This window comes from Cervus elaphus, chromosome 11 (genome assembly GCF_910594005.1).
Source record: "Cervus elaphus chromosome 11, mCerEla1.1, whole genome shotgun sequence".
In the NCBI taxonomy this organism is placed as follows: domain Eukaryota; kingdom Metazoa; phylum Chordata; class Mammalia; order Artiodactyla; family Cervidae; genus Cervus; species Cervus elaphus.
The window spans coordinates 70,695,634-70,721,741 of NC_057825.1; the positions used below are offsets into that span (position 1 = coordinate 70,695,634).

The following is a 26,108-nucleotide window of genomic DNA, read 5'->3' on the forward strand; positions in this document are numbered from 1 at the left end:
AAGTGAAATTTCATGACTACTTGTCGTGAACTTTCTATTGTCCAAGTAAGTCAAAATTAAAAATAGAATCTTTTAAAACTGTTATAAAAAAGCTTTAAAGATAATTGCTAGGATAACTGTGCTAGCAGCATATCAGAGTTATGTATGCTTTGCACAGGGCAGTGAAAACTCCTTGCTCAGTACCCAGCAGTATTACTGAAATTTTGTCTCCTATTCCTTAAATGCTGCCAGTGGGAGGGAACCTGCTTCCTGTGATTGTTTTTTCTCCTTTGAATGGGAGCGATGGAGCACTTGCATGATGAGTTTGGTGCCTTGCATGAAAGAAACATGCAAAGGCAAGGTCTGGTCTGCATGCGGCTTAATGAATGTTTTTCCTTTTCTCTCCCTCCTTGTCATGCGCTTTCAGAAGACAACAATGTGGAAGGTGGGTGCTTTCTGCTTTGTTTTCCAACTCTCATTTGCTTTTTATTTCTTAGTAATAGTAGAGTACATCTTGAATGTAGACGGTAAGTTGAACTTCTTTCTAAGTATTTGCTGATTTCTGGATTGTGTATCATTTTTCATATAGAACACACACTTTCAACTCCCTTCAGCCCCAAGTGTATGAAACCCCTTCAACCTTAACTCCAGCCCTTGATGGACTTCAGCATCCCATGTAAACCTTACAATACTTATTTCAGTGTTCTCCATGGAAAAATGACACAATCTTACTTCTTTTATTTTAAATGAAAAAAATATATCTTTGTGGTTTCCGAACCCAGTGCATGATTCTCCATTTTTTTTTTCTTGATCATTTTCTTGATCAAAATGATTTCTTTTGTAAATGTTGAGCATTATTATATCATCTCTAGCCCATTGGTTTAGATTCAAATGATTTGATTTTAAAAAGAATACAAAATAAAGTATAAGAGGCATAAATTTAGATTATAAGTAAGCCATTGGCTCATGGAAATGAAAGCATACAGCACTCCAGCATGATTACTGGTAAGTATTTTGTAATATTCTATGTCTGTTAAATAGAATTATGGTATTTGTTCAAGGTTTTCTAAAATTATCAAGAGATTTTGAGAAAGCTATACATTTTTCCTGTTGAATTCAACAAACTAAAACATGTTTCAGCATCCTTTTTTAAATTAAAAAAGTGGTAAAATATAGTTGATTTTCTATGTTGTGTTAGTTTCATATTTCAACATCCTTACCTTTAAGGAACTTAAATGCATTAGTTCATGTGCTGTAAAATGAATATGTAAAGGATAAAAACATGAAAAGAACTAGGAAGTGCAAAGAATTGTGAAAGGGAAATTGATGTCGTATCAACTTACATAATCACAGCTTTAGCAGTTCAGATTCCCTAGAAAAAGAGTCCCCATCTAATGTAACAGATTAAAATTACTAAAATTTGATGTCTCAAAGAACGATTCATGCCAATACAAAATTGATCAGTAGCAGATATCAGCATATTATTTGTGATCATTTCGTGGATTCTTTCAATTGCTTAGTTGCTGAACATTTCTGTTTCATTATTTAAGTAAAACAAATTAAAAGTTTAAAAGAAATCACCAGTGAAAATTTTTTCCAGGTGTTGCTTCTCTAAATGGCATCATTTTTTCTACAGTATAATTTAAATAGCATGTGAGTGTGCACTTGGTAAAGATATTACCCTTACAGGTCTGACTGACGTTGTTCAAAATCGTTCTCATTTATAATTGTGCATGTTATTTGAGTTCAAAAGTTTTTTTGTTTTTTTTTTAAGTATCTTTTTGTCTTTTTTTTGTATTTCCTTAGTCATCCTGTAAAAAGGTCCATGTTTCTGTTCTTTTCTCTTTAAATCCAGTTGCATTCAAAGGGGCTTTAAAATCAGCTTAATAAGCATGTATGACTCTCTCTCTACACATCTCATGAAAAAAATTGACAACATTTTCAGAGTATAGGCTCATAAACTATTGTAATAAAGTTTATTCAATCATTGGAGAAGGAAATGGCAACCCACTCCACTACTCTTTCCTGGAAAATTCCATGGATGGAGGAGCTTGGTAGGCTCCAGTCCATGGGGTCGCAAAGAGTTGGACATGACTGAGCAACTTCATTTTATTCTATCATAATTTTTAATGTCTATGTTTATAGCTCCACTTTGACCATATAGTCTAGCTGCCTTGGAGATAGGGAGTATAACACAAACAATGCAAATGTTATTGATATTTAAAAATTTCCATTCTTACTAAGGTAGTATTGAAAACCATTAGAGGAATGTAAAAGTTACATCTTGCACAGAATTATTTCCCTGATTTATTTTACAAAAAAGTTATGAACTATTGTTAGGAAATGTATAGTAATTTTTAAATGAAATTAAATGAAAAATTATATAACCTGGGCAGATAAGCTGCTGTTCTTAAGCATATAAAGTATCATGAGTCACCAATGAATCATAAACTTTTTAAACTGATTGTGATTTTTGTTTTGTTTAAAAATCACTTAGAAAATATAAAAGAAACTAGATTACAGAAACATTGAACTACTGTGCTAAATAATTTTTATATCATAATTATATGATGATTTGTAATTGTGTCTGCCCCACAGGAATGTGTAAATACCCCTTAAAATTTTAAGGACATAATACAGGTAATTTCAATACTGATTCAAGTAATATACAATGCTGTTTAGCTCAACGCCTCAAATATATTTGAACAGTGGGAAATGAAATACACATTTTATTAAATTTGTATATATGCTTTATTTCTCTAGCAGTTTCCCATATTCTTGAAATATACAGGGATTGAAGTGTAACTTAGTTTCTAAATTTAGAATAAAGAACTAGGAATTAATGCTGAAAAGTAAAACACATATTTATAGATAGTGAAATAATTTTTTAAAAGAAAATTACTAGTATTCTTTAGAAAAGGGGTAATCTTCAATCTAAAATTTTCAAGGAAAAATTAAAAATAATTTAAATAAGCAAAAGGAATTCCATATTCTTTTAGAAAACTACCTTGATGAAATTATATCTTAAATATACTCATGTTAACTCATATTTTAATATTGAAGTAATGTTTAAGTAAAATGCTAAATAATTTTGTTTTCCATGGAAAATTACTTAAGCCTGTTTAAAGGTCATCCATTGTTTCTAAAAAATCTCATTCCATAGTAAGTTCTAACTTTACAACTGCATGTCTGATGATCTCTTTTATATTTGAACAAGCTTATTCAGTTCCTAACTGTGTCAGACAAGGGGCCATTTCTGCATTATCATTTCAGTGTGACTCAGGATGTGTTTTTCTTGTTTTCATTTAATTATGAAACGTCTCATTTTTTATGAGAGGAAAAAGATCAGACCCAGCCCATGTTTCAGGTATTCCCTTGGGTTTTTTTTTTTTTTTCCTTCAATATAATTTCGTCACCAAAGAATGCAAACCCTGTGGGGCCAGTGTTCAAAGCAGCCTCATCAGAGGGCATGCAGGGCAGATGCAATATTTAAGGGATTGGTTGGATTTTAAGTCATGCTCTTATGATCTTGAATGCTCCAACTGATACATAGAAGAAATACACAGTGCAGCATATGCAAGTGTTTAAATTGCAGTTCTGTAAGTCTTTGCCCCAAAGCATTCCAACCCGGAGTTGAAAGAATGCTTTTGATTTGCCTCTGTGATACAGACACGTCTCATAGGAAACAAGATGTCTGTCACTGAACATTTTTGTCACTGTGACAACCCTGCCTTCCCATGCTCCCTTGTTTATTGCTGACTGTGCTCTTGTTTCCCTTCAAGGTCTGGCGCACCTGATGATGGGCGACCAAGGTATGGGCTCTGTTCCTTTTCCACTCTGCTTCCAGTGTCTTCTTGTTCTCTAGCTGCTTTCAAACCATTGCTGCAAAGGATGGGCAAATGCTTGCAAGTTATCTGGCTGCAAATAAAATGCATAACTTTGTTCACATTTTTTCATGTTTTTCTCCCCTTTATTTGTTGGTTTGGTATTGGTTTGCTCCTTGGACTTTTATTTTCCTTCATTCTTGCACTATAATGTCTGCAAATAAATGAGACATAAGAACTTGTAATTGAAAGTTTCCAGATGTTTATCAGCATATGCAGTTAAGGGTAGTTATAGTAAAGAAAATCAGAGAACCATTAATATATGAAAGAAGATACTTGGTTTAATGTACTGCACCAAAAAGAGTCCATTTTTCACCCATGCATGGCAGTTTGGGAACATATGCAGACATCTTTGGCTTCTGGCTTCTTGAATGCTGAGTATAGTGTTTTACAAAATCAATACTTTTTCTACCTACAGGCATTGTGTATCTCCTTTTGTGCAGTCTTTTAAAGTGAGCATGGGCTTTCTAATTTCCTTGCACGTATTGCCTTTAAAAAAGGCAGATTTCTCAACATGTATTGATTATATCTCCATTTGTTTTCAAACCCTTATACCTTCTTGTATATTTAATTTTCAAAGAGTAGTACATTTACATATATTCATAATTCTTATTGTTGTTTCTCTCCTCTTTATTCTCTTTGTATGGAAACCCTTTCTTCATGGAACCATTTCATCAAATCCATAGGTAAAAGTAAAGGTATTACATTATTTTATTTCTTCTTAATATCATCTATATGAATAACAGTGTGTCTAAGTTATGCAAATATATTTAGACCTTTTGGCATTAGTAATGGGCACTGGGAGGTAGGTGTGAGTGGTAATGAATATTTTATGAATTTAAGGTAAGAAAAATCCATCAAAATGTTTCCCCCTGTTTTTTCTGACTCTTTAGAGTGTTTTTCTTTTTTTCATGTCAGCCGCTTATATAATTAGCATATTTAAAGATTAGTTACAGGTTTCAGTGTCAGTTTTTGCAGTATCATTTAATGGTAGTTAAATAATGAGTGTAGCCACCAGAAACATATCATCCTCAGATATTTAATTCTGGAGGACACCTGCACCAGCTATTCTGCCTAAGAATGTAAGTCTAAGCATGTGCAGCATTGAAATGGTCCTGCTGCAGGCTCGTCAGGCTGTGGTCTGCTAGATGTTATATTAACACATTGACTCCATGGTAACTCTAAAAGGTAGTTTCATAAGAGAGACAAAGGCTCAAGACAAGCCTGCTCTTTCTTTTGCGCATACTAACTTTGTTTTAAGAACATTGTCAACTAGGTATACATTTCTGCATCCCTTGGTAAGTCAGGCATGTGTATTCTTTGACAGTATTGGTGCCAAATTGAAAAGCATACTGAGTTTGCCATTTAGAACCATGCACATTGTGTTTAATGTTTTCATTAAAGGAAAATAGATGATATGCAGCTGTGGTAAATATGTCTCATAGCCTTTAACCATTTTTAACTGTGTATTAATAAATGTGCCCTTGGTATCTAGTTTTGTTTTATTTTGGCTGTTTTAAACACAAGTATGTGTTTCTTTTAATTTTCTGAATCTCTCTTTTTCTCTGAATCTTAATCAGGCAAATTGGTACCAAAGTTCACAGATCTCTCCCTTTACATTAGTGTCATCTAGCAGGGAAGCTTTTCCGTTTAAAAGAAGCCCTGAATGTGAGTGTAGAAATAAGTAAGAGAGGATATCAAAGTTTTAAATGTGTAACATAGACCTTTAGAAACAAATGTTGTTTGAGTACTTTGAGCCAATAAAAAGAGAACATATGTTATTGCAGTTTGTACTTTGGTCAGCCATTTCCAATAATATAATTTAACCTTATTTTATACTTTCAGCAACCATGAAAATGACAACATGTATTTCTTTTAGAAACTGTGTGTACCATTTGGGATACTTTTTAAAATTCTTTTTTTTTTTTTTTGAGGCCAAACTACTGTTACTTCCATTTCTGAAGTGGGCATTTTCCCCCAAGTTCCTTCGTTTAGGAATTAGGCTGACATAGAGGGAAATGTATTTATATTTTATTTTACTAGCTGAGTGAAGTAAATGTGTATGTGTTTGTATATGTGCATGCATATATTTGTATGAATGCATATGTATACACAAATTTTCTAAATATACATACACATATCTATCAATTATGTTGTGAAAAAGTAACTCTTAAAAGTAATACTCTAATTATATAACCATTTAGCTCTACATATGAAATAATTCATGTTTATGCTTACCTGATATTCATTTTGGTGTAATTAATGTTAAGTGTCACTTAACTTTATTCAGTTTTATTATGTCAGTCTTAAAAGTTTTCTATTGCTATGTGTGTCAAAAATATTTTTGCTTTACAAGTTTTCATCAAATTTTATTTCTCAATCAGCACAAAACTATGCAGGACAGGAATTTGGTATTTACTTTACATTATTTTTCTGTTAATAGGACTAGGATGCTTCTTGGTGTTAAATGGGAAAAAAAGACTTTGAGATGGACTTGGGTATTTTGTAAAACAGTGATCACCTTTACATGTTGGTTAAGCATATATATATATATATATATATATATATATATATATATATAATGAGAAACATGATTTGTAAGTCTGCATTAGTTGCAAATTAGTTCAACAAATCTGCGTTCTAGAACAAAAAATCCAATCTTGACTGTGATGAATCATAAATGAGTGTCAATAAAATAGGGAATGAAAACATGGATAAGTTAAATGAAAGATATGGAAGTGCAGGGAGAGTGGTAAATAGTATGATCAGTGATGGGCATTCAGAAAAAATAAAGATAGTATGAATCAGGGCCTCCTTTAGGAGGCTATCCTTGCCTTGTACCACCTGTTGGAGGAGTCAAAGTGTCTAGAAACTTTGCAGTGTAGCCTTTTGTATCAGGTTAAATCCTAGTTGTGCATAAAATGTGTTAAATCTACCTAATCAAAGCAAAAACAGATTTGCTTTGGAAATTCATGCTTCTCAAATCCTCCCATAAAATTATAATCCTGAAACATTTTTTGGACCCAACATTTCTCTTCAGTAGTGAATTCAGGTGCTTTGGAATAATCATTTGTGAATTAAAATCTTCCTTTATTGAATCCAGAAGCAAAACTAGGTTCAGGAATATTATCGCTATTGTTTTGATATATTTTATATGGATTCTTAGGTATTTTCTGAACTTTTAAATGTCCAATGACAGAAAAATGTATTTCATTTTGTACATCTTAAAAAGGAACATTTCTTCTGATAACCTCCTTCATCCTTCTCCTCAGGCTTCTCTCTAGAGGTAAGCACTGGTATCACTTTGAGATGTATCCTTACACAGTTGGTATGGATCCTTGCAAACTCCGTAATTATTTCTTCAGGGTTTGAAAACTGCAGAATTCCTTATCATATTGTATGACAAAAGCAGATAAGTCAGCTGGAGATGTGTTAGGGCTCATTGCTTTGCTGGCACAATCAAAATGAATGAAATAAAAACTTTTTCACTCTTTCTGTAGACCATCTTGACTCATATTTTCACTTGGTCATTCTGTTTCACATTTTAAAGTTGATTATTTTTATTTGTTTTCATGTTTTCTAAATGATTACAGTTAGGAATAACCTTTATTTTCTTTGGGACAGCTAAGAGAGATAATATTCAAGGCCAACCAAACTCCCATTGGCTGTGGTTAGATAGATTCAGGTAGTCTTTGTGACACTGTGTTTGCCTTCTTTCTAGGTTTGAAATTTGCCAGGATATTGTTAGGACTATTGACAGTATTAACTTTATTTTCCACTCCTTTTGAGAATCTAGGTTTATCTATTTGTCTGGGAATGCAGTTTTTTGCTTTTGTTTTCTTCTATGTATGTTTAAACTGGTCACTTCCTTCCAACAATTGATGATATTTTACTCTAATGTTTGAGAAAGATGAATGACAATTTAAATCAGAAAATGTCAAAGAAAGTACTGCAAATCCAGCCGTCATTGACTGGTTAAATAGCTGAGAAGCATAGGTTAATAATTTTCCATTAAATGATGATCAAAAGCCTATATTTTCCATCATAACAGTTATTATAACTGTATATATTTATGTGAATGATTATATATTTAATGTCAACTTTTCCTAGTAGAATGTAAGCTCCATGAGGGCAGGAAGCTTGACTTTCTTTTTGACCATTGTATTTCCAGAATGTCTTTCTTACTGTATCTTGAACTTGCCATTCTTATGATTTAAGTATGTGTGTGTTGGGGGTGTATTGGAAAAGGTAGATATAGAGGAGGACATGCAGGGTTTGTGGTGGACATAGTAGGGGGTGGAAAAGTAAAAGGAAACTTGTAAAAATAACTAGAAAAAATTGTAGCAAAAGATTATATTGAATGCTCTCTGTCTCTACACTTGTTTCCGATCATATCCTTTTTCAAAGTTACAGTATTTCTTTCTAGTAAAATATCATTCTGGTATCACTTTAATATCTCTTAACCTATGAACAGCAATGGTCCTGTAAGGAAGTAAAAAGTCAGTGTGTGTGTTTGTGTTTGTAGGTTTTCAAAAATTTTAATGTAATTCACTGTCACCGTGGCAAATAATAAAACTGTATTTTCTAACTTTCACTATTTGTGTGATAGCAAATACAGGACATTTCCTGAAATTCACATATCATGTTAAACTAACTAATGTGGTTTCCATGAATTCTGAGTTCTCTTTTTTTTAACCTGTATCAATTGTGATATACCATAAGACCTGTGTTTAAATTGGGTTTCAATTGAGTTAGGATTGCTAGCTTTCAAACAAGCCAGAATTTGTCTTATCTGTGATATGTCTTAATGTGATATGAGTATATTTGCTATTCCTTTCATTTGTAAATCCTGCACTGTATTTGGAAAATAAGTTTCCATTTGACCTTTTCAAGTGTTTATTGTTTGATTATCTGTGTTTCTATGTTACTAGAAAGTCAACATATTACAACTGTCAAGCATGTAATTACACATTTTAAAAGTTCCTAAACTTCATTGTGTTAGTGAAAATGAAGATCTTAAAATGGAATAACTGTAGAGAAAATACAGATTTTTCTCATAACCAATTGCATTAATATCTAGATATAGTTAGTTCCACTCACCTAATTGATAAGCAGTATCAAAGATTATGTATTTAAAATTTTATCTGTAATGTCAAGCCACAACTAATATTCTATCTATTCTTGAAATAGATTTGATATTATTAATACTTAGAGAAAAATAACATATTTAGTAGTAGTATACATCTTCTTCTGTTTTCATAGTTTTTGTTTCAACTGTCATCTTTGTTTGTAACTAATTTGTCTGTGAAGTGCACAGCTTCTGGTCACCAACGTCATGATGCATGTTTGTTTTATAACTCAGAAATACATTTTACTGTGATATCTGATATAGAACTAATTTAATTTTGAAAATATCATATCTCTCTTCTTTTGTACGGCTTCTAAAGTCGTGTCTCCTCATTTAGCTTCAAAATATCAACTATTCTTCATTGCTCAGAAGCATTTTTGAGTGTTGACAAAATCTTAACTGTATTGAAATGCTTACATGTGATTGATTTGCAACCGAGGCATAATTTATTTCTGTTTATCTATTATGACTTCTGTTGTTGCAGTACTAAAAGCTCCTCAGCCACAGAACATGGAAAGACCAAAATTTCACTTCATGAAATAAGATCTTAAATGTCGACTTCATTAATGTAATATACTTAGAAGGCTACATGACTGTTTAAAGTTTGGTATTTATTTTGCAGTCTTCTTTAGCCTACCTGCCTGTCAGTTCTGAGCACAATGAAGAAGAGCTACTTGAAGAGTAAATATTTCTATATTACCTATTGCTGCAATTCAATGGTTTTTATCATTATGCTTTTACTAAGAAAAGCCCCAGCACCTTTTTTATATCTTCACTCTTGGTTCTGTGATGAGAAGTTTCCCATTTACATTTTATACACAATTATGACATTGAATAACTGGTAAACTAAACAAGATTTTGTTAAGCTTGTAATGGGTTAATTAATCCTCATTGAACAGCACAGAAAGGATTCTTCACAGTATAACAGTTTAAAGAATGAGGTAGTATAAATATAACTTTAGATTCTTTACTGAAGTAGATCATAAATAGCAAAAAAAATTATATCATATTGAATATTAAAAGGATTATTTCTTTTCCAAAATAATAATTTTATCTTATTTATCCATGTTGAAATGTAATTCTGTTAATGTGAAGTGTAGTGAAAGTCTCTCAGTCGTGTCCGACTCTTTGTGACCCCATGGACTTTGTCCATGGAATTCTCCAAGCCAGAATACTGGAGTGGGTAGTCTTTCCCTTCTCTAGGGGATCTTTCCAACCCAGGAAGTGAACCCAGGTCTCCCACATTGTAGGTGGATTCTTTACCAGCTGAGCCACAAGGGAACCCAAGAATGCTGGAGTGGGTAGCCTGTCCATTCTCCAGCGGATCTTCCCACCCAGGAATAGAACCAGGGTCTCCTGCATTGCAGGCAGATTCTTTACCAACTGAACTGTGAAGGAAGCCTAAATTAATCTAGGTTTAAAAAATCAAAACCTTTAGTCTGGTAAGAAGATATTTCTTGTCTTGGCCAGTGGTTTTAAAGAATACTGTAATTACCCAGGATACTCACCAGCTCATATACTAAAGGGACTTGAATCTTCGACTAGAATCAGAACTTTGTAGCAGAGAAGAACTTTTCAGATAATCTTTACAAATTGTTGACACTATTTTATTTATAACATATAATAGGAGACATTGCTTATTATGATAGGCAAAACACTGGAAATTTTGGCTAAAATAACTGATACAGACTTACCAACTCTAAGGAGACCTTAAGACTTTGCTCCACTTAAACACTAATAATCATGAAACAGGATTCTATCTTCTTATTTTAAAAATAAATTTAGAGGTAGTATGAAGGAAACTGATCACAAGGTATTATATAAGATGCTGTTGTTTCTCATGTTGAAGATTTCATATTAGGGGATATAAAACTCTACCTTATAACGAAGGACCAGTATAGTGTGATACGTAAGTACCACAGTCACAAGACCTGTTCAAATCCTGCATTTGCTTTTTACTGACCCGGGGCAAATAATTCAGCCTCACAAGTCTAAATCTTAGGATCTGTATTATTAGCTAATAAAAATACTCCATTCTCCAGTATGGTGTTACATGACAAAATGCAAAAGTAAGTAAAAGATGGTTTCTATCAATGGTGATGATAAAATATACTGTACACCCTTAGAGTAAGTGAATCTGAAAACTAATAACCTGTAATATGCCCAGGGTTTTAAGAAGTTATTAGTCTCAAAATCTGTCTATCCTATAAATAACCTATTTTTTATGATTCTATGATTAAGTTATAAATAAGTAGACATCAGTGTCTTGGTGGCCCATATTACAGAGAATAGTGGTACAATAAAGCATGAAAGGTTAATTCTACTCAACCATATTTAGATATCCCTATATCTCTTTTATATTTTCACATTTCTCACACATATAATGATGAAGTTGAAATAGATTGTCTTTCCTTTGAACAAAACTAGGAAGTCTAGTTTCTTTATATGCTGTTCTTTGGATGAGCTGAAGGAGGCAGAAAGAAATATTTTCTTGTGGACTGGAAGTACCTCCTAGAGAAAAATTTTTTTATGAATTTAATGTTTACCCTCATTAATGACTTAAGAGAGTGATATGAGTTGAGTTTATACTTAGTCACCTGAAGACCAAATTTTCAAAGACAAGCTGATTAGGGCCTTCTCTTCTTTGATGGGTATCTTTGAGGGAAAAATAACATAATTACCTTGAGATACTTAAATAATTGGCTATACCCTCACATCCTTCAAGATCTTGCTCAAATGGCACCTGAGTCTCAAGAGACTTGTTTTGACAATCATTTTAATACTATGATTTGCCCCCTTCATGAACTCTCTTACTCCACTCAGTTTATCTCCCATAACAGTTATCTTTTAACACATTTTAAAATTTTAGCATTTATTTTGTTTACTGTTTATTGTCTGGTTTACTTCAGCGAGAATATAAGAGAGCAGAGATCTCTGCCCTTATATATCTCTAGAGCCCCAGAACAGTGACTGGCACGAGTAGGTATTCAATAATATGTGTTTGATGACTGGCTGACTGATTATAAACAAGTTTATGGAATTTCCTTAAGATTTTACTTTGGATGCTTTTTTTTTCTTTCCCATAATGCATTTACTTTCAAATGTATTTTTTCCTTTTTGCTTCAAGGTAAATGTTCTAATAAAGGCAAAAGAAGATCAGTAAAACCAGGATTTTTCTCCTTTTGAGGAGAACTCAGACTTGACCCATTGAATCGTCTTTGTTCTCTGCCCAGTGTATGTAGGTGGTGTCACAGAATTTGGAAGGGATTTGAAAACCTCTCCATTAACCACTAATGTCTTTCCTTTAAAATTCCTCTAGTAATCAGGGATTATTAAGGGAATATTAAGTGAATGTTTCAAGAAAGGGCTAAAAATTCATCTTTGTATATCTCTCTGTGTATATAGGTAAGAGGAAGAGGCTCCTAGAAGTTATAGCTTCTAACTGGCATGATTCATTGTGACTTTCAGGAATTACCTTTTGGCAGTTTGTGACAGAAGAAGTTTCAAAGAATGAAATGGGTCCCCTTATATTCCATTCATGTGACTTATCTAGTGCTTCTAATATTGAAAGAAATAGATTCATTTTTTCTCAGGGCCTCAAATAGCTATATACACCCAAAGGCCTTTGACTTTTTCCCAACTTAGGGGTAAATGATCAGATGTTCAGCTAGATGATTTATCAAGTGGTCTAGATCTGCAGCCACCTGTCCTAAACTGTGGAGCCTTGAATTGAAGAATTGCAGTGGTAGGAAATCTCTGAATTAAAAATCAACAACAAAACTGCAGTGCTGAAGGCCACATTTTCCTTAAAATGAGTGCCTTATTATGTGTCCTTTTGGTAAAAGTAGAGTTTGGAGTGAAGTAGGGGGAGAGAAAAAGAGGGTAGGGAGAGAATTCTCTCTAGAAAGAATGAAAGTGGTTTCATTCAGTCTTAGTCATTATTGTTTAAATCACCAGAGATTTTTCTGTATGTGGGGCTGTTGCTTATGGTGTATAGCCATAGCTTTTCAGATGGATAATTTAGAGATGTTTGACATTAGGACATAAACACAAGGCTAATAATAGTTACCACTTTTCAGAACACATCTTTACACATTCAAGTTACATCCACTTATATAAAATGTGTGCTCCACTAAATGCAGTTTTCACTTTTCCTCTTGGCTTGTTTGCCTGTACCTATGATTACATGATAGCTCATTCAGAATTGTAGCAGCTGAGATAATCTCCAATAATTCTTAGTGTAAAAAAAGTACAGGTATATTATTACCAGAGATATGAAATAAGGATAGTAATTTCTTTCACCTTACAGAATTTTATTTTATTACATAACGCAGATACAGACCAGAAAATTAGACTACTGAGATAATAAAATGACTCATGTTATATGAAGTTTAAGCAATATTTATTTTTTGGCCTAGATTACCTGGTCAACTGACCCAGTTTTCCATTTCATCTTCTGGACTTGGCATTATAAAGTCAGTAGACATTTGGAGAAAATTAAATTACTCCATTCAGGGAAACAATCAAATTTAGATTGGGCTAAAGTGCTGCCAGAGGGATGGAAATCCCTCAATTGGCCAATTGTGATTTAGTTCACAGGGAAATCCTCATTCACAAGCTAACCGTAAGTTTTTGCAGATGGCTAGTGGCAAAATACGCCAGAAATTCCTGCTAAGCTTAGTGAGCAGACATTTTTAATGCTCTACTGACTTAAAAGAATTACATGATGCTTTGTTGTAACTGTCTTTCCAGTGATTATTTGTTTAAATAAAAGAATGCATTATCTGACCTGCAGTCACAGGGCATACAATTCAAATTCCTTCCCTGGCAGTGTGGTTGTGTTTGCACTGATCCATCTGTACTTGCTGTGTCCAATGACATTCTTTGTGAGAGGGCTGGGTAAAATGAAGAGTCATTCAGTGCAGAGGAAAGAGAGAAGTCAGTCAGCTCAAATCAAAGCCAAAACTTGGACTAATGAAGGTGAACCACTTTGGATGCTCATTTGCCCTCTCATTGTAAGGTATAATATCGTGACCTGTTAGGCCAAACCACTACACCTTTACTTTTCAACTACTTCAAATCTGTCATTCCCTAGTTAGAAGAATGCTTGAGGCTGGTCAAGTAGTCTACTTCCCTGTTAGAACATCTGAGCAGTCTTTGAAACACCTTTACAAACCTTGACCTCGTTACCATTGTTCTGACCCAGGGCTTTTCAGATTGGCTGCCTAGCTCTCCCCCACCTCCCATCCCCGCCACCCCCACCCCTGCCAATCATCTGGAGCATATTTTTAAAATATATACATTTTCAAGGAACCTAACAGATAATTTTAATCAGTAGGTCTATGGTGGATTATGATCCTGTACCTTAAAAAGCCCCTTTTCAAGTTCCCAGAAAGCTTCTAAAGCAGAGCCATTATGTGCAATGTTACCAACTCAGCTAAATGGCTTTTGTCCTTTATGAGCTGATCTTGATCGTCATAGTGAGTGATGAAGGTTGTTTTTCTTTTGTTGTTGTTTTCTTTTGTTCCCCCACCCCCCTCAGGGCCACTGTGCCATACGTCTATTCAATTCATATTATTTCTGTGTTGAAAGATTTTCCTTACTAATATTATCCTCTTGCTTTAAGAGAAGTTAGGCCCTGGTCCATTATGAAAGGACTAGCAGAGGAGACATGGTTATTCAGTTAGGCTTACTCTTTATCCTTGAAACTAAACAATTGGTTTTCACACAAGTAAAGATGTCACTGGGCTCTTTCCAGTGACTTATACCTTGTGGTACATGTCATTAAAACTTTCATTGTGTAGAGTTCAAATACCTGCTTTTAAAAAAGAGAAAAAAAGACACAAATTGAATACATGGGAACATTTAAGCTTTTGATATGATGCCCACCCATGGATACTTTGTAATATATTTTAGGATCATTGTCCATAATGGACCATGATAAAGTAATGCAGACAAAGGAAGAGCCGAACAAGTGCTGAGTTCACAGTTAAAAAAAGAAAAGGCCTCAAACGTATTTCTAGACAATGGAAAAATTGACTATAATGACTTCCTTTTCTTTTTACTGGAGATTGTGGTGAAAGAGGTGTTAAATAAAACAGGGATATATCATTTCTACAAAGGTTATACTTTAGAGGGTAGAAATTTGTTCTCTGGAGTCTATTAAAAAAGAAGAGGTAGTGTACTGAGACATTTAAGGAATGACAGACCCAGGCATAGAAATTAAGAGAAATAAATTATTAGATTTAAAAAAAATCTATAAAAGAAAGTGATGATGTGAGCACAGACAAACTGAGAGAGGAGTGCTGAAGCTGAGAAAGCCAAGCGCCTGGGGAATGGAGGCAAGGGGAGATGATCATGTGTGACAGCAAAATATTAATTTCCATAGGTAGGAAGGCGTGGAAGAATAATGACAGTAGCCTGGGAACACAGCTTCAGAAGTTAGGAAAGCTCTGTACATCCATGGTTATGTATGTCATGTGATTTGAGGGGGTGCCACAATTTTTTTCCTTGCCAAATTTGGCTCTCTCAGTAGGCCTGTCTTGTTTAAGAGTTTAAAAAAAAAAATACAGTATTTGAAGGTGCTGCATAGTTTTTTAACTAATTTATTTGTTCTTAAAAAGGGGTCTGATGAAAAGGGACCATAGACCACTAGACAAGTATTTTTTAATGTGAATGAAACATATCAGATGGAATTGTCCAGTCCTTGAGTGGACCTTAGTATGATCTAGGCACACTGGCTTGGCAGTGGCCTGGAGTCAAGGAAGAAGCAGAATCCACTCAAGGAAAGAACCTTATTTCTTGTCCTAAGATTAGCTACTCTAGCAGCATACATTCAGTTATTGTGTATACTGTCCCTCCTATCCCAAACGTGGCAAAGTGGATTTATTCAGGCCTAAGGATCATTGTTGCACCTAATATTTATCTCTGTTATAAAATTTTCCTGCTGATTTGTATTCACTAATTTGTCAATAATTGCAATTAGAATGTGAAATCCTTGAAGGCATATGTTTTGTTATTTTCAGTTTTGTATTAAGGATGGAGCTTGGTGACATGGTAGATACTCAATAAACCTTGTTGCAAAGCAGATAACCAAAAATCATAGAGAGGACTTGAGTAGACTTACATTTAGACCCTAGACTTGCTATCTCTTACTCTGTGACTTGGGGAATTTATTTGACTTCTAACTTCATTTTCCTCATCTGTCAAATGAAAATAATAAAATTCACCTCAGTTATGAGAATCGCATGTATAATTATGAATAAAGTGTGTATTTCTAGGGCAGGGTGAACACTCAGTCATAGACATGTAGTAGAGTATTGGATGTGTATTACAGATACATGATTTAAATGAAGTTAATTTTCAAAGACAGCAAAAGGTAACTTTTAAAATAAAAAACTACATGAAGGAAAGATTTTTCTTAAAAAAGGTCAAACACATTTGCCCTTTTTATATGTGTTTTAAAGTACAGGTTTAAATACAGTTCACAGATGGTGAGCAAAGGAAGGAAGGGAAGAGAGAAGAAATTGGAGTGTGTGTGTGTGTGTGTGTGTGTGAGAGAGAGCATGTGTGAGTCAGTTCACTCACATGACTGAAGTTACGTTCGACTCTTTGTGACCACATCGACTTCAGCATGCCAAATTCCCTGTCCATCACCAACTCCCGGAGCTTGCCCAAACGCATGTCCATCGAGTCGGTGATGCCATCCAACCATCTATTTCTCTGTCGTCCCCTCTCCTTCTGCCTTCAGTGTTTCCCAGCATCCACGTCTTTTCCAAGGAGTTAGTACTTTGCATCAGGCGGCCAAAGTATTGGAGTTTCAGCTTCAGCATCAGTCCTTCCAATGAATATTCAGGACTGATTTCCTTTAGGATTGACTGGTTGGATCTCCTTGCAGTCCAAGGGACTCTCAAGAGTCTTCTCCAACACCACAGTTCAAAAGCATCAATTTTTGGTGCTCAGCTTTCTTTATAGTCTAACTTTCACATCCATACATGACTACTGGAAAAACCATAGCTTTGACTAGATGGACCTTTGTGGGCAAAAGTAATGTGTGTGTGTGTGGTACACCTCTTAAATTTTGTTTTGTAGTGATTTGTATTACTTTCATTCAAAAAAAATATCATATGTGAAGTGAGCCTAAGAATGCTAACCAGGAAATAATTGTCATCGTTTTTGCCTCTGAATAACAAAGGCAAAATGTTTTCCTTTATTTTTTTTTAAACTTCTTTGATTAGGGTATTAAGATTCTGTTTAAAATGAGCTAGTTTTAGCATAAATCAGATAAGCTTTTTGTTCTAGATGGCTCAGTAAGAAAAAGCTCAGCTTGCTTTTGACTTGCTGTGCTTAATTGCTTTTCTTCATTAAAAGAGATTATACAATGAAAAAAAAAATCATAATTTCTTCCTGTCCTTGAATTCCCTTCCTGGCTGTGTTTTGGAGAGGTAGAAATTATGTGAAAGTTATGAGAGTGATAATTATTAGAGAGTAAATGAAGCTTAGTGGAGGAAGGGGGATATCATTCAGGTGACTTGGTAAGTCTCTCGACATTTTGGACCTAGAGTTAACATTTAAATTAATAATAATTCACTAGGAGTCAGGAAGTATGTGGTAATCTGTCTTAAACCAAGGTAACTGTGAAATTTACAAAAATGGGAATCACAGTAATTGCTTCAAAATGGAAAATGACTTAAATAATAGAATCATAAATTTAACTAGAACTTTGGAAGTTTCCTAGTATAAATGCCTATTTAGCAAACTCCTCTGCTATTTCTGTGATGCGTGATGATTCAAACTCTGTTTACATTTTCAAAAGGAGGGTATGCTTGCTACCTCACAAAGTAACAGTCTTGTTAAGGAGAGTTTTAATGATTAGAGTTTTTCCTTTTTTTGCATCAGAATCCGCCCACTGGAATCACTGCCCATTAGCCATCTGCATGTTGTTGCCGCCGCTTCCTAAGATGTTTATTGAGTTTCCCAGTGTGCTATGCTCTGTGCTTTCCGCTGGTCTGGACAAACGCATCCGGATTCCTCATTCACGCTAAAAGAATAATTTCTATGAATAGATCCCTCACCCTCACACCGAGACCCCAGTTTTTCTTTTCTAAATTCTATATCTTCAGTTTCTAAAACTATTTTTCACAGTGTTGAAATCCTTCCCAAATCCTTCCTGGCTATCTCGTCATTCTAGTCTGGATACACTCCAATTGTCAGTATTTCTTAAAGTCAGTTCTAAAATTAACTACAGTTCCTCAGATGGATGAGCAGGGATGGTAAAATGGAAGCATGCTTTTGTTTCTGGAAATAATGACATCTACAATCAAAGATGTGTATGTGTGTGTTTTTTGTTAATTTTTTTTTTTGGTCACTGTTATCGTTCCGTTGCTTCATATTGAACATTCATTCAGTTGAAATGTCTAAGTTTTTTATCATATCAATCATTTTATCATATCAATCAGGCTTCCCATTCTCTACTGAACTAGTTAATATTGTGAGCCTACTTCAAAGCATGAAACATAATTATATTCAATTCCATTTTTAATCATTAAAAATAAATGTCTACTCAGTGTTCTATGCAAGATGCTAGAAATATAAAACTAAATAAAGCATGATGTGAAGCAAGATATCTGTCCTAGAGGGATATGTAGCTCAGTAATAAGTGAAAACATGTTTTGCACATGAGTTTCAACAGTTAAAACCTTTGAGATGGAAATTATTTACGAGTACCTATATTCCTCATTAGCTGGATTTCATAAAATGACTTGTTGTTCACTGGATTGAATTTGGAATGAAAACTGACCTTTTCCAGTCCTGTAGCCACTGCTGAGTTTTCCAAATTTGCTGGCATATTGAGTGCAGCACTTGAACAGCATCATCTTTTAGGATTTGAAATAACTCAGCTGGAATTCCATCACCTCCACTAGCTTTGTTTCTAGCCATGCTTCCTGTAAGGCCCACTTGACTTCACACTCCAGGATGTCTGACTCTAGGTGAGTGATCACACCATTGTGGTTATCTGGGTCATTTAGATCTTTTCTGTATAGTTCTTCTATGGATTCTTGGCACCTCTTCTTAATATCTTCTGATTCTGTTAGGTCCATACCTTTTCTGTCCTTTATTGTGTCCATCTTTGCATGAAAAGCAACTTCTTTATGGTTAGATTAGATACATGTTACTTTGGTCAACAGTGTTAAAGTCACAGATAGTTCAAATTTAGGTTGAAATCACCTGGGTGGTGAATCCTATGAGAGCAAAGAAAGAGAAAGAAGAGTCCCCGAACTCATTACAGTATCATATTTGTTTTAGTTTCTTTATTTTAAAAAAACAGACTTACAGCCCTGTCTAAATAAAAATACCTTTATTTTTCCTATTTATATTAGTCCTATAAAATAGTATATTCACGCTGGGTGGAAATATATACTTAATGTCTTAGTGTATGGAATGAAAGACACTTCTGCAAGTATATACTGTCCTTCACTTCCTCATGCTCTTCAAATTATGCTGTTAGATTTGGTTGAGTTGAAGTAATAGATTAATACATTGAATCAGTACATTAATTTTCAGCTTTTAAACTACTTTCTCATATATTCAGTTCAGTTCAGTCACTCAGTTGTGTCCAACTCTTTGCGACCCTGTGGACTGCAGCATGCAAGTCTTCCCTGTCCATCACCAACTTCCGAGCTTGCTCAAACTCATGTCCGTCAAGTCGGTGATGTCATCCAATGATCTCATCCTCTGTCGTCCCCTTCTCCTCCTTCCTTCAGTCTTTCCCAGCATCAGGGTCTTTTCAAATGAGTCAGTTCTTCACATCAAGTGGCTAAAGTATTGGAGCTTCAGTTTCAGCATCAGTCCTTCCAATGAATATTCAGGACTGATTTCCTTTAGGATAGACTGGTTGGATCTCCTTGCAGTCCAGGGGACTCTCAAGAGTCTTCTCCAATACCATAGTTCAAAAGCATCAATTTTTTGGTGCTCAGCCTTCTTTATGGTCCAACTCACATCCGTACATGACTGCTGGAAAACCATAGCTTTAACTAGACAGACCTTTGTCAGAAAGTAATGTCTTTGCTTTTTAATGTGTTGTCTAGGTTTGTCATAGCTTTCCTTCCAAGGAGCAAGTGTCTTTTAATTTCATGGCTGCAGTCACCATCTGCAGTGATTTTGGAGCCAAAAAAAGATAAAGTCTGTCAGTGTTCATTTGCCATGAAGACAAAATAGATTTGTCCCTATCTATTTGCCATGAAGTGATGGGACCGGATGCCATGATCTTTGTTTTTTGAATGCTGAGTTTTAAGCCAACTTTTTCACTCTACTCTTTCACATTCATCTAGAGGCTTTTTAGTTCCTCTTCACTTTCTCCCATATGGGTGGTGTCATCTGCATATCTGAGGTTATTGATATTTCTCCCAGCAATCTTGATTCCAGCTTGGGCTTCATCCAGCCCAGCATTTCACATGACGTACTCTGCATATAAGTTAAATAAGCAAGGTGACAATATACAGCCTTGATTTACTCCTTTCCTAATTGGAACCAGTCCATTGTTCCATGTCTGGTTCTAACTGTTGCCTCTTGACCTGCATACAGATTTCTCAAGAGGCAGGTAAGGTGGTCTGGTATTTCCTGTCTCTTTAAGAATTTTCTCATATATTATCTCATAATAACTCTCTCAGTTAAAGGGATGTTGAAATTTGATTCCCTTGGCAGATGAGAAAATGTAACTGAGTAACTTTTCCAAGTTACAGGATGATGGCAAAGTCAGAAATGGATAGTGATCCTGTTTCCAGTCTAAGGCCAAGCTACACCATTGATGGATTTTTGAGGATGGAGTAATACAAGGCAGGCACTCCTGAAGGAGAGCAGAAGATGTACTGTTTCTCAGTAAATCCAGTGCTTTCTCACAAACTTACTAGAAAACAAAATTAACATATCAAATTTTTTTACTGATACTATTTTCCAAGATGAGCTGCAATGAATTCTGCTTTAGAGTCATGAAAATCTTTCTTTTGTAATATGTGTATGGATTTAGTACTTGAACGTTAATGTCCCACCCCCTTTTGTTCCTGAGAAACCTTGTTTTTATTCTTCCATTCTGAACTCAGAATATGATTCAGCATCCTTACGTGTGTCTATTTTTACTTCAATGGTTTTGTAAGCAAAATGGTTAAAACGTTTTTGTATAATGAATATTGCTGTGAATAAACTGTTCATCTTGCCCATCTGGTTGAAGAAAGATGAAAGAAGTCTAGAACAATTTCTAGATACTGATGTAGGAATTAATGAGGTTTAAGATTTGTCATGATCTAATATTGTCATCCATCTCAGTAGTCATTTGAGATTATGTTCTTCTCTGGTGATTGGTGGGGGGTGGGGGGTTATATTTGTATACTCATTTCCTGAATCTAATGGCTCTAACTTGCTTTTGGAAAACTGCATCATTTTCCAACTGAATTCTGGATTAGCCCTGAAATAGGCAGTGCTCTATTCATGTTTCTGGTAGTGACAGTGTTTGGGGGCTTTTTTAATCCCTTAGTGCCTTCTATTTGTCATGCATCTTACAGTGACAGATAAAACCCTTCTGTGAACACTTTGAAAGCCTAAAGGAAGACAGTTTGATGAATATAAATTAGCAATGGTATTATCATAATTCACATTTACTAAAGGATATGGAGACTGTTGGAAATTTCTTTTGTTGTTTAATTTTTTTGATTACCTAGTTGTCGAAATTGCATTTCCTTCATAGTGTTCCATTGAACTGTTGTTGAACTTTCTTTTTAAGAACATAACATTTATTTGAAGTTACTTAGTGAAGTAGTTTCTTGCATGTTTTCTGCTAGAACCACAGGTAAGGAACATAACAAACATAATCAGCTTCTTCATCTTTGTTTTCTTTATTGGATTTTAATTCATTTAAGACACTCAACTCAAAATTTATGAAACCCCTCCTGTGGGGTCAGAACAACTGGAAAATAAGCAGAACAAGATCAAGGTACTTATATTTTAATGGTGAGAAAAAAAAAGTTAAAGATGTAAACAAGAAAATATATATTGTATCAGATGATATCACATTTTATGGAGAAAAATAAAACATGAGTGGGACCCAAGAGTGCACAGATGCGAAACAAGTGTAATTTTTGTGTTTGTCAGAGAAGACTCTCAATTGTATGACAGTTGAGAAGACACTTGAAGGAGGTGATTCAAAATGTGTTCAGTCCTGTTGTTTCATAGGAAACACTGTTTATACCTACAGAGGTCTCTCCTAATCCCTTACCTATTTACACTATTTTATTCCTCCCCACTGCTATCGCTGGTTTCTCTTCTTATGTCCCCCCTCTTTAGCTGATGTGGTTTCATGGATGTCCTTGCTCAGAAATGTACAGCTGTTCCCTATTGCCTATTGTATGATTTCTAGACTCCCCTACATTATATATAGTAATTTGTAGTAATTATACACATTATATGTACACACTAATTTGTAAGAGCCATTTTTATCCAGCAATTTCATATGTAATCCTTACTCCTAGCAAATGGGTTTCTTTCTCTGTCCTGAGTAATCTATGCACATTTCCAATTCTGTTCTCTTACTTATACCCTCCCTCCCACCTGAAATTCCATCTGTTTTCTAAATATGCATTTCCCTAAGCCTGAGGTTTGATTAATTTATACAGACAAATACGATTTATTGTAAAACTCTTTTACATCTAATATCCTCATTGGAAACTGATTCCAAGTATAGAAGTAGGCTTTTACAACTACTGTCCTTAAAGGATGAGTTCCTAGATATGTTTTCTTCATTGGAGTTTTGGAGTGTGATGACTTGGAATAAGGTATGGTAAGGATTGGTGATTTAGAGAGGTGGGATCCATCATGCGTTTACAAATCCAACTTGTTATTGTTATTGTTCAATCCCCTAGGCTGCACCCTGTCACTCAAGGGGAAACAGAAGCTCACAGAGGTTGAGTTGCTTGTCATTGACCATGGAGATATGTTATTTTCTTCATTTATGTTGCCTAGTCTTTCCTTTATAACATACATGTTACATTAGATTGCCTAATTCTCTGGTTAAGTTATGATTAACACTTTATTTGCACAGAAAAAATTCCCTACTGGTAGCTTTCCTATCTCATCCTTTCAGTCATTATATATTTTAAAAATAGCTCCTCTGTGCCTAATACTATAGTACGTCTTCTATATCTCCCATGACACATAATATACTGCTGTAGTGTGTATTTAAAAACCGTTACTGATTGCTTTGATGTGGAAGGCTTTAGAAAGCTGACATTTATGCTTCTTAAACTGCAGTTCATACATTTGACTTAATTCTGCCAGATATCAAAGCTTCTATCACATCACCTACATGGGGTCATGTCAAGCAAAGACGCTGTAAACAAGAACATAGAAGTGATTTGTTTGGTTTCCTGTCACCTTTTTTCCTCAGGCTTTCCACAGATTTTTCTTTTAAATATATCCTGCAAAACATGAAAATGAAGTTCAACAGCTCTTCAAACAGGACTTTGATATAATTTCCACCTTTTTTCTTTTTTGAAGTCTTTTTTTGTTTTTGATTTTGATTTTCTTCTTCTTCCTCTTTTTTCTAACAGGGCTAGCCTTGTGCAGGAGTATAAACTCGGGGGAAGTAGGACCCACATCTCATACTGGCAGAGAAAGAAGTAAACAACGAGGTCTTGAAATGAGGCAGAGGGGAGGCTTGTGATTTAAATAAACACAATGCAGTACAAAGACACACCTTTTTTTAATTTATTTTTTTTATTTATTTATTTTTATTAGTTGGAGGCTAATTACTTCACAACATTTCAGTGGGTTTTGTCATACATTGATATGAGTCAGCCATAGATTTACACGTATTCCCCATCCTGATCCCCCCTCCCACCTCCCTCTCCACCCGATTCCTCTGGGTCTTCCCAGTGCACCAGACAGCCAAAAGCCAGAGAGAACAAAGATGCCGAGCACTTGTCTCATGCATCCCACCTGGGCTGGTGACCTGTTTCACCATAGATAGTATACATGCTGTTCTTTCGAAATATCCCACCCTCACCTTCTCCCACAGAGTTCAAAAGTCTGTTCTGTACTTCTGTGTCTCTTTTTCTGTTTTGCATATAGGGTTATCGTTACCATCTTTCTAAATTCCATATATATGTGTTAGTATGCTGTAATGTTCTTTATCTTTCTGGCTTACTTCACTCTGTATAAGGGGCTCCAGTTTCATCCATCTCATTAGAACTGATTCAAATGAATTCTTTTTAACGGCTGAGTAATATTCCATGGTGTATATGTACCACAGCTTCCTTATCCATTCATCTGCTGATGGGCATCTAGGTTGCTTCCATGTCCTGGCTATTATAAACAGTGCTGCGATGAACATTGGGGTGCACGTGTCTCTCTCAGATCTGGTTTCCTCGGTGTGTATGCCCAGAAGTGGGATTGCTGGGTCATATGGCAGTTCTATTTCCAGTTTTTTAAGAAATCTCCACACTGTTTTTCATAGTGGCTGTACTAGTTTGCATTCCCACCAACAGTGTAAGAGGGTTCCCTTTTCTCCACACCCTCTCCAGCATTTATTGCTTGTAGACTTTTGGATAGCAGCCATCCTGACTGGCGTGTAATGGTACCTCATTGTGGTTTTGATTTGCATTTCTCTAATAATGAGTGATGTTGAGCATCTTTTCATGTGTTTGTTAGCCATCTGTATGAAAGACACACCTTTTAAGACCCATTCCACCTCACCTTGCTTATCAGCATTAAAGCATCTATGTTCTTGCTGCCATCAGTTTTATATCAGAAGAATTTTCAATTTTGTGCTGCATCAGAGATTTCAGGGATAAGCATTTCTGAAATTACAATGGAATTCTACTAATTCAGATTATTGATATGGAGATTTGCTTGGATTTTATGGGCTTAGAATTATGTGAAAAATCAGAATTAAAAGTCAACTCACTGCTTCAGAATATGGTTCATTTATTTTGGTGACTGCAGTTTGATTATTTATGTCTCTGTTGAATAGTCCTTTCGCAAATGCGCCACAGAAAATACATCATCATTTGTTTTCAGGCTATGTCCTCATTCAGATGTGTTAACTCTGTGTCTGATAGGTATTTCTTTCAGTCACCTATATTAAGAAATAATTTTCAGCCTGTCTACAAGAATCCCAAATTTGCTTTCCAAAGTAGGTACTCTATTTGAAATCCAGTATGACTCCTTAGACATTTAGTATGCTGAACAGAAAGCTTTCATAAAGATTTGTGTATTTTTTTTCTTAGTTTAAGAAAACTAAATAGTTTACTCTTTAAACTATATTTTACTGTTAATATCCTATATAAATATAAAATGTATTTCATATTTGATTAAATATATTTAAATATACTTTCAAAGCATTAGTTTCTAGGGAATAACTTATAAATGTGCTCTTTGTATTAAGCAGTTATCTTATATGTAAATTAAACATTTAAGTAAGTGAGAATTTCAGTTTTTCAATGATTCACTGATAATTCCATAGAACATTATACCAAAATGAATCAAAGGAAGAACACAATGTCCTTTACCATTTATTTCCTCACACTGTTGGAACAAATGCATCTGTTTTATTTGCCATTTATTTAGAATGTGTTGTAATTCTTAGAAGCCAAATATAGTATAAGATTACCTAAAGAAGCATTTGAATAGTTTGCCCTTTATAGAATTAGAGGTGAGATGCTCCCCCTCTTCTCTCATGCATCATTTGAAAACTGTTCCAGAACGAAGCTATAATTACCTGTATTTAAAAATGAAACTGTAATTAAAATCTTTGTGAGTTACCTTGAAAGTAGTAAGAAAGGGCTCTAAGTCTCTGTAAGGGCCAGTTCCAAGAGGAAATGATTTCATACATAGCATAGGAAATGAAATGAGATTAAGTTTAATGTGAAAGGATCTTCTAATGAGAAGTTGAAAGACTGACATAATGTCACTGAAACGTTTGAGTGGATAAGACCAAAATGAACCAACTTAACAGGAGAACTTTTCAGGTTTAACAAGATTTCTAGACCTAAAGCAAGTCAAGTAAAATTTGGAAGTTGTGTGATCTTTCAAATCTAAACTAAACATGTCCAGTGACTTTCTAGTCAAAA

General features: G+C 34.7%; 1 protein-coding gene across 16 annotated transcripts in view; it reads left to right on the forward strand.

Moving 5' to 3' along the window:
* Positions 1-26,108, forward strand: part of NRXN1 (neurexin 1) — a 1,160,507-nt gene that overhangs the window by 107,167 nt on the left and 1,027,232 nt on the right. For 7 of the 16 annotated variants that reach the window (XM_043918041.1, XM_043918043.1, XM_043918032.1 and 4 more), the window contains exons 3-5: positions 407-424; positions 3,762-3,791; positions 4,550-4,561. The exons of 4 other annotated variants lie outside the window; for them this stretch is intronic. In XM_043918041.1, coding sequence (XP_043773976.1) covers positions 407-424; positions 3,762-3,791; positions 4,550-4,561 — 60 coding nt within the window. The remainder of the gene's footprint in view (positions 1-406; positions 425-3,761; positions 3,792-4,549; positions 4,562-26,108) is intronic. 5 more of the 16 variants (XM_043918042.1, XM_043918035.1, XM_043918039.1 and 2 more) reach the window with 3 other exon arrangements.